Raw genomic sequence first — 12,254 nt, forward strand, 5'->3', positions numbered from 1 at the left:
CAAGCAGCATCAGCAACACAACAGACTGAACTCTGGTTGGAGTGTAATGCCAAAATTAAGCATTCACACACAGCAATGCAGCCTCTAAGCATGGCAGTATAACTCAGGAACCTACTCAAATGAGTATTTCAGAAAACCTTATAAACAGGGATGCATTTTTGAGCAAGATTTGGGGTCCTGTAACCAGTTTATTAAGACATCACCGGCTGCTCATCTGCAAGAACCAGAAAACACAAATGTGTTCGCACAGAACTTTATTGGTTTTGGTAGCTGCACAATGCTTGATTTAACTGTCATGGTTATTCTCTGAAAAAATTGACTATAAGACAGTTATTGAAATGATCTGCAGAACTATTTTACATATAATAGGTAGGTGTTTCTGGAACAGGTAATGACAACAGCCAGTCTCTCTTCTTCCCAGCCAGAATGTTTCCACCCCCTCACCCAACACACACTTACTTGCTGATGAATATGGTATAACTTGTTGGGAGCTAGTCTCTGAATATTATGTTAAGAAATGAGCTTTGGTACATTTAAAAAATCCAAATATTTCAAAACAAAGTGGTTAAGGAGTATCCATCCATATATTCAGGTTTGAAACTTTTTCATTATCTGCACGCTCATTATCAGCCACACGCCACCAACTTTAAACTGCCTGCTGTGCTGCTCCTCCAGTTACGCAGTGCTTGTAGGCTAGGAATAGGGCACTGCCTGTTCCTTGAGGAGTGGGCAGCAGTGCACTGGCACGAGCAAGAGTGTGTTTCCCGGCCTGAGGAACGTCAGCTCGGTGGTGGACGGATCTCCCAATCTCGGCTGAGTAAGCAGCGATGATGCGGCAACGGCTGGGGCACATTGTGGGCCCACATGTGGATGTGCATGCAGAGTGCATTCAGATGGGTGCTGGCCTAGACAGTGTATTCAGTCTGTTGCTTATGAACTGCTGTGGTGATTCAGTAGAATGACTGATACTAGCCATCATTCACACAGTGCTGCTATAATTGATTTTGACACATTTTATATCACGGTTTGTGCTCTTTTTTCCATATCCTCTCTGGCACCAGTTAACTTTGCTGCCACCTCAAGTGTTGCTAATCTTAATATTTAAAAACAAAGATGATGTGACTTACCAAACAAAAGCACTGGCACGTCGATAGACACACAAACAAACACAAACATAGACACAAAATTCTAGCTTTCGCAACCAACGGTTGCCTCGTCAGGAAAGAGGGAAGGAGAGGGAAAGACGAAAGGATTTGGGTTTTAAGGGAGAGGGTAAGGAGTCATTCCAATCCCGGGAGCGGAAAGACTTACCTTAGGGGGAAGAAAGGACGGGTATACACTTGCACACACACACACACACATCCATCCACCCATATACAGACACAAGCAGACATATACAGAGGCCTCCTTACTTTATCAGTCCACCTGATATATAAAAGACACCAACCATTTTTTTATGCCAGCTCTCCACAGTTCCTATTCCTCTTTCTCACAGTGCCCTGCTGTCACTGTCAATGCCACTTCCTTCTGCACTATCACTCTCAGTGACTGTGACCTTGCACTATTGGAGACTACCTTTTCCAACACCAACTGTCTGCAACCTTACAACCTCTTTCCTGGTCACCGTCACCAACTATATGCTCACCCACAATTTCTTCTGCTTTGAAGGCATCACCTACAAACAAATCCACCGTATAGCAATGGGCACCCACATTCCACCATCCCATGTCATCTTGTTCATGGGCCATCTTGAGGAATCCTTCCTAATCGCCCAAAATCCCAAATCTCTTGCCTCATTCAGATTCAGTGACGACATCTTCATGATGTGGATCAAGGGTGAGGACATCCTATTCAAATTCCTCCAAAATCGCAACACCTACTCCACCATTCACTTCACCTCGTCCTCCTCAACCCAAGGTGCCACCTTCCTCAATGGTGGCCTCCACCTCAGGTATGGCTACATCAGTTTCTCTGCCCATATCAAACCTACCAACCACTGGAAATACCCTACTTCTGTTACCAATTCCATACCAAGAAGTCCCTTCCATAAAGCCTAGCTGCCAATGGTCATTGCATCTGTATAATGAGCAGTCTCTCTCCAAACATACCAACAGTCTCACTGAGGCCTTCAAAGACTAAGATCCCTTATGCCTTGTCTCTCCAGGCACCTACTAACTAATACATACTAATCATCTCACCACAAAGGAGCACTTCTCTCATGAAGCAACTGGATTGGATTGGAGCAACTATATCAGATTCTCCACCAGAAATGCGGCTACCTCTCATCATGTCCTGAAATGAGGAATATCCTGACCACTATCCTTCCTACTGCTCCCACAGTGGTATTCTGCCACCCACCTATGCAATATCCTTGACTATCCCTACTCCAACCCTGCTCCTAATAGCTTGCTGCATGGCTCTTACTCTTGTAATAGACCTAATTGTGAAACCTGTCTCATATATCCTCCCACCAGTACCCACTACCTTGTCCGAACATGTCACAAGCATTCCCTATCATCAAAGACAGAACTATGTCAAAGCAACCAAACAATTTACAAATTATGCTGCAACCACTGTGCTGCCTTCTACATTGGCATGACAACAAATAATATGTCTGTCTGCATAATTGGCAACTGACAAATTGTGACTGAGAGACATCTGAACCACCCAGTTGCTGAACATGCTGACCAACACAATGTGCTTCACTTGAATGGCTGATTCACAACCTGCTCCATCTGGTTCCTACCCACCAACTTTTTCTGAATAGCAGAGGTGAGAACTCTCCCTGCAGTATATTCTGCTTCCTGCAACCACTACGGTCTCAACTTTCACTAGTCCCTGTCCTCCACCTACATTTCCCCTTTCCTGCTCTCACACCAGCACTACACAGTCTTCTATTGCGCCAATGCTTCCAACAGTCTTTCTTACTTCTTTTCCAGCCCTTCCCCCCCCCCCCCCCCTAACTGCACCTGGCAGCCCTATCCTGTCCCCATCATGTCCGTCCATTGCTCCCAAGAGACAGTAGTCGTGTGTGTGTGTGTGTGTGTGTGTGTGTGTGTGTGTGTGTGTGTGTGAGTTGTGCTTGTGCGTATGTGGGTGTTTTCTCTATTTCTGAAGAAGGTTCAAAATGGTTCAAATGGCCCTGAGCACTATGGGATTTAACTTTTGAGGTCATCAGTCCCCTAGAACTGAGAAGTACTTAAACCTAACTAACCTAAGGACATCACACACATCCATGTCCGAGGCAGGATTCGAACCTGTGACCGTAGCAGTCATGCGGTTCCAGACTGTAGCGCCTAAAACCGCTCGTCCATTCCGGCCAGCTCTGAAGAAGGTCTTTTGCCTTATATGAGTAGCACTGTCTTTGCAGTACCTGTTTGCAACTCAACAGTTCCTCTTTATGGTGAGTAACAATCTGTCCTTTTCATTGTGAACAGATTTTGCTTGTCGAAAGTGATTGTTGTTTTACCATGGTGTTTGTGAAAAAGGTCATGTAGCACTTTTGTATCGTCGATGATTTCAAATAAAGGAGATACAGCAGAAGATTGTTGCAGTGTGCTCATTTCCCCGTACACCTGTTTTTGAAACAAGTTGGAGTCATAAGTTTTGGAAGATCTAGAAAATCTGACTTATTTGTGTTTCATTCATGAATGGATTATGAAGAAAAGAGTGGCAGAGTTCTGTGCTATGTCTGCATTAGGTCAATCCTCCTGGTGAATGACAGAGGACGACAGAAAGAGATGATGATGGATGTTCTTAAAGAATGTTACTGTAAGTGAAAGAAAGCTACACAAAAATTGAAAATACACCAGAAGAGATGTTCCCAGCAATAATCTGTTGTAATTGTTAATACTGTATTCCATATAATTACACATACCTGGTTATGATGACTTCCCCTGCACTGTAGTGCCATGCTCGAAGTGCACAGGTTGGCAGGTGCCAGTGAACTGAGGTGTACGAAGAAAGTGACGGACTCACCAGCCCTCGAGGCACGAATGCATTTCTGCACTGCGGCCACATTATTTTGGCCGAGCTGTACCACAAATATTTTACATGTCGACTGCCTAACCTCGTGGAATTCACAGGTGTCCACCAGATCACTGAAGTTAAGCAATGTCAGATGTGGCCAGTACTTGGATGGGTATCTGCCCTGGTAGGCTACATGCTTTTGACAGCTTCCCATTTACCTTTCCAGTAAATGGGAGAGGGGTGGTGCCACAAAGTTCCCGATCACCAGAGTTTGTGCCAACATTCAGGATTAAATTTCAGACTTGACTACAGTGTCTCACAGAGTGAGGACACGTGATACTATCAACGGTGGTCCACCCATCAGATGGGAACATTAAGCTCGGCTGCCCCTCAGTGCTGTTTGAGAGGTGTAGGCTATGTGGCAACACCACATTTCACCCTCTACCTTCTCTCACCACCATTCAATACAAACATGACACAGCAGTACACACACACCCTTTACACTCATCTACACATAAAAGATGCACTTAACACATGACTCTCACAGTTGACAAAGGAAAGGTGGCAGCATGCACAAAGGACAGGAAGGACTTTTCCAGTTAGGCGGCTGAACCTGCCCTTCAGGGTCTCTCGCCCAACCGTACTGTACGACATAACTTTCCACTAACAGGGGAACCTCCCCACTGCACCCCCCCCCCCCTCAGATTAGGTTATAAGCTGGCACAGTGGATAGGCCTTGAAAAACTGAACACTGATCAATCGAGAAAGCTGACTGGTGTGGCCGTGCGGTTCTAGGCGCTTCAGTCCGGAACAGCGTGACCACTACGGTCGCAGGTTCGAATCATGCCTTGGGCATGGATGTGTGTGATGTCCTTAGATTAGTTAGGTTTAAGTAGTTCTAAGTTGTAGGGGACTGATGACCACAGATGTTAAGCCCCATAGTGGTCAGAGCCATTTGAACCAATCAATTGAGAAAACAGGAAGAAGTTGTGTGGAAGTATGAAAAAAATAAGCAAAATATACAAACTGAGTAGTCCATGCAAAAGATAGGCAACATCAAAGATAATTTGAGCTTAAGGGCGCCGTGGTCCCGCAGTTAGCGTGACCAGCTGCGGAACGAGAAATCCTTGGTTCAAGTCTTCCCTCGAGTGAAAAGTTAAATTTTTTATTTTCAGGCAATTATCAAAGTTCAGCCACTCACAAATAATAATCTTCGCTCTCCAAAGTTCCAGGACATGTTCAGATTTGCTTGGATATATGCAGGATTTGACGGTCTACACACGGAAAAATTTGAAAACGTTAAAAACATATGTTTTGACAGAGCACAGGGAAAACTGTGCGGCTGTGAAACTGTTGCATTCATTTGTTGCAGTTTATGTGACAAACTCTTATGTTTTCATTACTTTTTGGGAGTGATTATCACATCCACAAGAAAACCTAAATCGGGCAAGGTGGAAGAATCTTTTTACCCATTCGCCAAGTGTACAAGTTAGGTGGGTCGACAACATATTCCCGCCATGTGACGCACATGCCGTCACCAGTGTCGTATAGAATATATCAGATGTGTTTTCCTGTGGAGGAGTCGGTTGACCTATGACCTTGTGATCAAATGTTTTCGGTTCCCATTGGAGAGGCACGTCCTTTCGTCTACTAATCGCACGGTTTTAAGGTGCGGTCGCAAAACACAGACAATAAACTTATTACAGTGAACAGAGACGTCAATGAACGAACGGACAGATCATAACTTTGCGAAAAATAAAGAAAGTAAACTTTTCACTTTTTTTTTATATAAATAGCTGGGATTTGAACCCAGGACTATCTGCATGCGAAGCAGACACTCTACCACTTTTTTTCCTAACAAAAGAAAGAAAACATAATCATAGCCATCCCTACTTGGCACTGTCACTTGTGTCCCTCCCAAACAAAAATGTACTCTTACCTCTTCAGGCGTTGCCTTCCCAACTATACGTAACCACCCCCATCTAAAATGTGAAGAAACTACACTATACAGGAATAACGTGTGTGCATCAACCCAGAAAAACAGGAGGGATGGAAGGGGGGAAGGGTATTTCTAGTAGGGTGCGGAAGATATGTTTTTATTTTTTATTGTTTTTTTTTAAATTTTTATTTTAATTTTTTAAAATCTATTTTATATTTTTAATTTTTTTTATTTTATGTTTTTGATTTATATAGATATTGATGTGCGAACAGTCATAGTCATTCAAGCCTGGAAAACTAAAACAGAATGAAGACACCATCAAAGATAGTAAACATAATAAGATGAAAATGAAGCTACCACTTCGTAGTTAAGCTTCCCAGTGACTGCGCCCACTGATAAAGATTGTTCAATATACGATCATTTGCAGTTCGTTCTGACCTCATCTGCCACTGCCTGGAACATTCCAGCTACACAGCGGGCTGTGAAAGGCACTCCACAGGTAGTTGGTGAAGCATTGTCGATATCTGGTATGCCCGGAAATGGCATGATGTCTTTCTTGCAAATAGAGCCAGAAGTCAAGTAAATTCTTGTGTCCGTCACGACAGAGGTAATGGACCACATATCCACGTATCCAGGTGACGGGCTCCGGCCTGACTCGCAAGAGATAAGCCAGCATCTGCCGCACTAGGTGCCAAACCGGTTCTGCCTCTCCACAGCTGAGGCGGTGCTCGTCTGAATCTACTGTATTACAACCCACACAATTGGGAGATTCTGCCATGTGGATATTGTAGAGACGTTCTTGTGTCATCAGCTTCCCATTAACGACTACGTACCATTGAGAAACAACATCGCAATCAAGCATGGCATCGTGTACAGTCTTCCACACCACGCGCCACCGTACGTCAGGATATTTTAGTTCGACCACATTTAGGGGGCGGCGTTGCAGCATGTCATGATACAGGCGTCGAGTTGTGGCCATTTGTGGTGTCGTGAGCGCTACACTGCAATAACTTTGTTCTAAATAGAAACGTCCTATATAAAAGAATTCACTCGAGGGAAGACTTGAACCAAGGACCACTCATTCCGCAGCTGCTCGCGCTAACCACGAGACCACGGTGCTCCTGAGCTCACACCATCCTTGATATTGCCTATCTTGCACATGGGCTACTCAGTTCGTATATTTTGCTTATTTTTTTCATAGTTGCACACGACTTCTTCCTGTCTTCTCGACTGATCTGTGTTCAGTTTTTCAATGCCTGTCCACTGTGCCAACTTATAGCTAAATCTGAGGGGGGTGCGATGGGGAGGTTCCCTTGTAAGATTTTATGACTCACCTTCAAAATGAAGAATATTATTTAAAAGGAAATGCGCGAAGTGCCCGCGACGAGCGCTTACTTACACTTCGGAGCTGTTGGCTTCATTGCAGTGCACGGGCAGCTGCGCCACGCTGTACTCGGTGGTGTTGAGCTGGCACGAGATGTCGCCGTAGTGCAGGTCGTTGGCCATGGCCTTTGTGGTGACGCCGATCAGGTAGTGGCCCAGCTCGCCCAGCACGTAGCCGATGGAGACCACGGCCAGCACGTACGGCTTGTACAGGAACGACAGCTTGCCCACAAGCGGCTGCATCTGCAATGCCAGATAACGGAGTGTCACTCTTCCAGCCGAGGGACGGCCCATGCTGTGACAGCGACAGCCGGACCAGTGAACTCGGAACTGAAAGGGAAACGCTACTCCGTCAAACAAAGCCGTGACACGTGATGTCACATCAGGCCAGCGAAAGATGTGAGAATGTCCTGTTATAGGCCTACAGAAGACTAGCAATTGTTGTTGTGGTCTTCAGTCCTGAGACTGGTTTGATGCAGCTCTCCATGCTACTCTATCCTGTGCAAGCTTCTTCATCTCCCAGTACCTACTGCAACCTACATCCTTCTGAATCTGTTTAGTGTATTCATCTCTTGGTCTCCCTCTACGATTTGTACCCTCCACGCTGCCCTCCAATACTAAATTGGTGATCCCTTGATGCCTCAGAACATGTCCTACCAACCGAACCCTTCTTCTAGTCAAGTTGTGCCACAAACTTCTCTTCTCCCCAATCCTGTTCAATACCTCCTCATTAGTTATATGATCTACCCATCTAATCTTCAGCATTCTTCTGTAACACCACATTTCGAAAGCTTCTATTCTCTTCTTGTTCAAACTATTTATTGTCCATGTTTCACTTCCATAGATGGCTACACTCCATACAAATACTTTCAGAAACAACTTCCTGACACATAAATCTATACTCGATTTTAACAAATTTGTCTTCTTCAGAAACGCTTTCCTTGCCATTGCCAGTCTACATTTTATATCCTCTCTACTTCGACCATCATCAGTTATTTTGCTCCCCAAATAGGAAAACTCCTTTACTACTTTAAGTGTCTCATTTCCTAATCTAATTCCCTCAGCATCACCCGACTTAATTAGACTACATTCCATTATCCTCGTTTTGCTTTTGTTGATGTTCATCTTATACCCTCCTTTCATGACACTGTCCATTCCGTTCAACTGCTCTTCCAAGTCCTTTGCTGTCTCTGACAGAATTACAATGTCATTGGCGAACCTCAAAGTTTTTATTTCTTCTCCATGGATTTTAATACCTACTCCGAAATTTTCTTTTGTTTCCTTCACTGCTTGCTCAACATACAGATTGAATAACATCAGGGATAGGCTACAACCCCAACCACAGCTTCCCTTTCATGCCCCTCGACTCTTATAACTGCCATCTGCTTTCTATACAAATTGGAAATAGCAATTACTGTTTACGAATTCTATACAGTGTTGCCTGGATTTAGCTAATCACTGTGACGTCGAAGGCACAGAAACTATGGGCAACCTTGAGCGCTCGTCTCTCTAACACGAAAGACCGTTCCGATTTCATGGGCAATGATGCCTTTCAATATTCTCTCCAGTATGGTACTGAGCTCACGAAACAGGACTTTCGGTAACAGTGACCGTACATCACATGAAGCAACAACAATGAATATTTGGCCTTTTATCAACAAACCGAATGTTTGGTGCAAAAAAAAAAAAAGAAAAATAATTGCATGTGCTTCAGTACTACAACATGGGGTTCCCAGAACCCTTACAATGATAACTGAGACACTTTAGAGCATATTTCGCCGTGGTACATCACGTTTTCGCCTTACACCGGATTTTAAATCCGTATTTTGCGTCTACTAGTAGAGAATCTCTGTGCCTTGAAAACGGATAAAGATATCAAGAAAATTTTCAAGGTGGTTCGAGATCGAGATATTAGGAATATATCATGAAAATTACAACCATTTGCTGTGCACAACCGTCTTGGAATCCATGGCTCGATTTTAGTACAAAAAAAATTGGAAAACAGGGATTTTTCAAGCTTTCTAGGAACCCGCCCATGAACTAATGGTGGCTCCATAAGCCCCTAAGACCCACCATAAACCACATCAGATTCAAAAAGAACCAACCGATTTACTTATTTTGACCCTGTACTGTAATACAGTCACACTGATACTATCCTGCTGTTGGGTATACAAATGGTCTCTAGTCCAAGGGCTATCCATTACGCTAGACTACCTTTCTATCAGCAACAAACCAGGGGTATGTACCCCAAAAGAATCTCGTTGTCATGCGCGGCGTTCTGGAAAATAGTGGTAAGCATGCTGCTGCGTGCGCATCAGGAAGGACATGAACAAAATGGGTCTCCAGATTTCCGAAACGTATCATAAGTATGAGTATGTGCTTGTCTCACAATTAGTTTTGAACCGCTTCCATGTCTTCCAAAGGGTCCTTAATACGTGTTGCAACTGTTGACAAACAGTGGGTATTGATAAGCACGGCTTCACCCTTCCTAAAATGATAAAAACTCAGGGATCACGTTTCTAATTATCAGTATATTATTCTTCAGTATGAAGACTCTATTTTGCCTGTACACATCTTAAGCTGCGTTTATAATGAGTGTAATAACAAGTTTATGTTCGTAACTTTTGTTTTCGACGATGTCCGCAACACGTTAGCAACTGTGTTTATTGTTCGCGTCTCCGTCCATGCTAGCCACAAACATTTCTGTGTACCTACGCGCTTCGCCCGCTGCGCTGAAGGTGCCGCAAACGTTTCGCGAGTTAACGATATGTGGTGCTGCAGTACTATTCGATAATATCAGCAAGCGGAGACAAAAACGTAGTTATCGACGGCTGACGAAAACGTACTATAGTAGACGTGGCGTGAAAGCATACTACGCTAGCTGAATGTAACTTCACTAGGACGTCACCATTCCGTTTCGAAATTATAACGAGTGTGATAGAGCCGTTTGTTTCGAAGAATGACACAAATTTCGGAAAAAGAATTCCTGCTTGGTATTTTAGCAACAGGAGATTCCTTTCAAAGCCAGCTATATCTCAAATAGTTCAACGATTTGTGATGCATTTGTTGGAAGGATTACGTAAAGGCAATTCAAAAAATGGTTCAAATGGCTCTAAGCACTATGGGACTCGAAGGTCATCAATCCGCTAGACTTAGAACTACTTAAACCTAACTAACCTTAAGGACATCACACACATCCATAGCCGAGGCAGGATTCGAACCTGCGACCGTAGCAGCAGCGCGGTTCCGGACTGAAGCGCCTAGAACCGTTCGGTCACAGCGGCCGGATCAAGGCAATTCATTTATAAGAATAACACTGAAGTTTGTGTTTTGTTGGGCACAAATAGTTACATGATACATCAATATGTATATAACCACGTCAACTTCATACACAACACCTACCGCCTGTTCTACAGAAACGCGCCAAAAAACACACGTGCCACGGGAGTTGTCGATCCCCCTGGCGAATCCGCATTCACTGACAATTTCTCCTGACACAGTTTGTCTGTGCTGTGTTAGCAGAGAGCTCAGCCTCCTTTCTATGCCACAGCATCTAGTGTTGAGCACAGCAGTGATCGATCGTCTGCACCGAGTGGTTTTCACTGAAATCTCTTATACTGTTACTCCACAAAGTATTCGGCTAATACATGATTGTATGTTTAAGGGTGTATAAAGGGTGGAAAACTGGCGGGTTGAAATAAGGCAGGGACAAAGACATCTTTACTGATCAGTTAAAATGAGAATACAATAAAGAAACAGAGATTGCTATGTAAATAAACATGGTTAAGCATTCAGAAGAACAGATAGGCAATGTAACTCGCAAAATAAGTATTCGTCTACAGTACTGAAAATCACACTTTGAACATAGAATGTTGTTGTTAGTACTTAGTTGGGCCTGCTTTCCTCTTTATAATCGGTTGCATTCCTCTTGGCATGGATTTCGTCAAAGATTATGTTGTTTGCACTGTAATTTTACGCCATTCCTCTTGTAGAGCGGTCTGTATATCATTTCTACTGGATATCTGACGATTCCTGATATTTTTGTCGAGTAAATGCCACAAATTCTCGATAAGATTAATGTCTGGGGATTGCGTTGGTGTCTGCATTCAGTGGGGCGTGTTATACAACACACACAGCTTTGTATCTAGAGCCGTATGTTTTGGATGATTGTCTTGTGCGAAAATATAATACCCATTAAGACCCATATGATTCATACTACTGGATAGGTGTGTTTTTAGGATATTTATGGAGATCTTGTGGTCCATAATGCCATCAATAGAACATAAACCCCACACCATTTGCACTCATGCACCCCCACTAAAGTAATGAACCTCCTCCATGTTTAACTGAGGCTGTTATATTTCTCTCTTCAAGTACACAATTCTTTTTTCTCCACACTGTTACGCGCCGTTTACACTTAAACAGCTCAAATCGGTTCTCCTCAGTAAAAACAAACTTCTTCCAGAAATCAAACCCACCCGTTTTCGGCTTCCATACCCAGCTTCACGAGAGATATTTTTTACAGTCTGTGCTTAAGCAGGCCTTCTTGTACGCATGTGAAAAGCAGTAGCAATGTGTGGAGCGCTCAGTTTAGGATTTTTGATGACTTCTCGAAGTAGCTGTCGTTTCTCCATCTTGGACGGAACTGCAGGACGACCGCTTCGCGATTTGTTTTCGTACTTTTTGCTCTGATTAAACCTGTATATAATACTCTTTACTGTACTGGTAGCTCTACCGATGGTTTCTCCGATTTCTTTAAAACATTTTCCTTGTTGAAACCACCTGACGCACATTTCTCTCTCTTCCTTTTCTAGTTTCGCAACGTTTTCGACCCATACTACGTAAGTATCACTCAACGGCTTTCAGGCCTGAGAGACAACTATTCATTGTGTTGGATGGAACACAACTGCATGACGAACGCGAGAGGGTCATGTGTCAGCGCGGCCCAATACCATAGATATTG

General features: G+C 43.7%; 1 protein-coding gene across 2 annotated transcripts in view; it reads right to left on the minus strand.

The window, feature by feature from the left end:
* LOC126203533 (D-xylose transporter) overlaps positions 1 to 12,254 on the minus strand; it is a 385,124-nt gene that overhangs the window by 41,998 nt on the left and 330,872 nt on the right. For both annotated transcript variants that reach the window (XM_049937858.1, XM_049937857.1), the window contains exon 2: positions 7,308 to 7,534. In XM_049937858.1, coding sequence (XP_049793815.1) covers positions 7,308 to 7,534 — 227 coding nt within the window. The remainder of the gene's footprint in view (positions 1 to 7,307; positions 7,535 to 12,254) is intronic.

Source organism: Schistocerca nitens, chromosome 9, assembly GCF_023898315.1.
Source record: "Schistocerca nitens isolate TAMUIC-IGC-003100 chromosome 9, iqSchNite1.1, whole genome shotgun sequence".
Taxonomy (NCBI): domain Eukaryota; kingdom Metazoa; phylum Arthropoda; class Insecta; order Orthoptera; family Acrididae; genus Schistocerca; species Schistocerca nitens.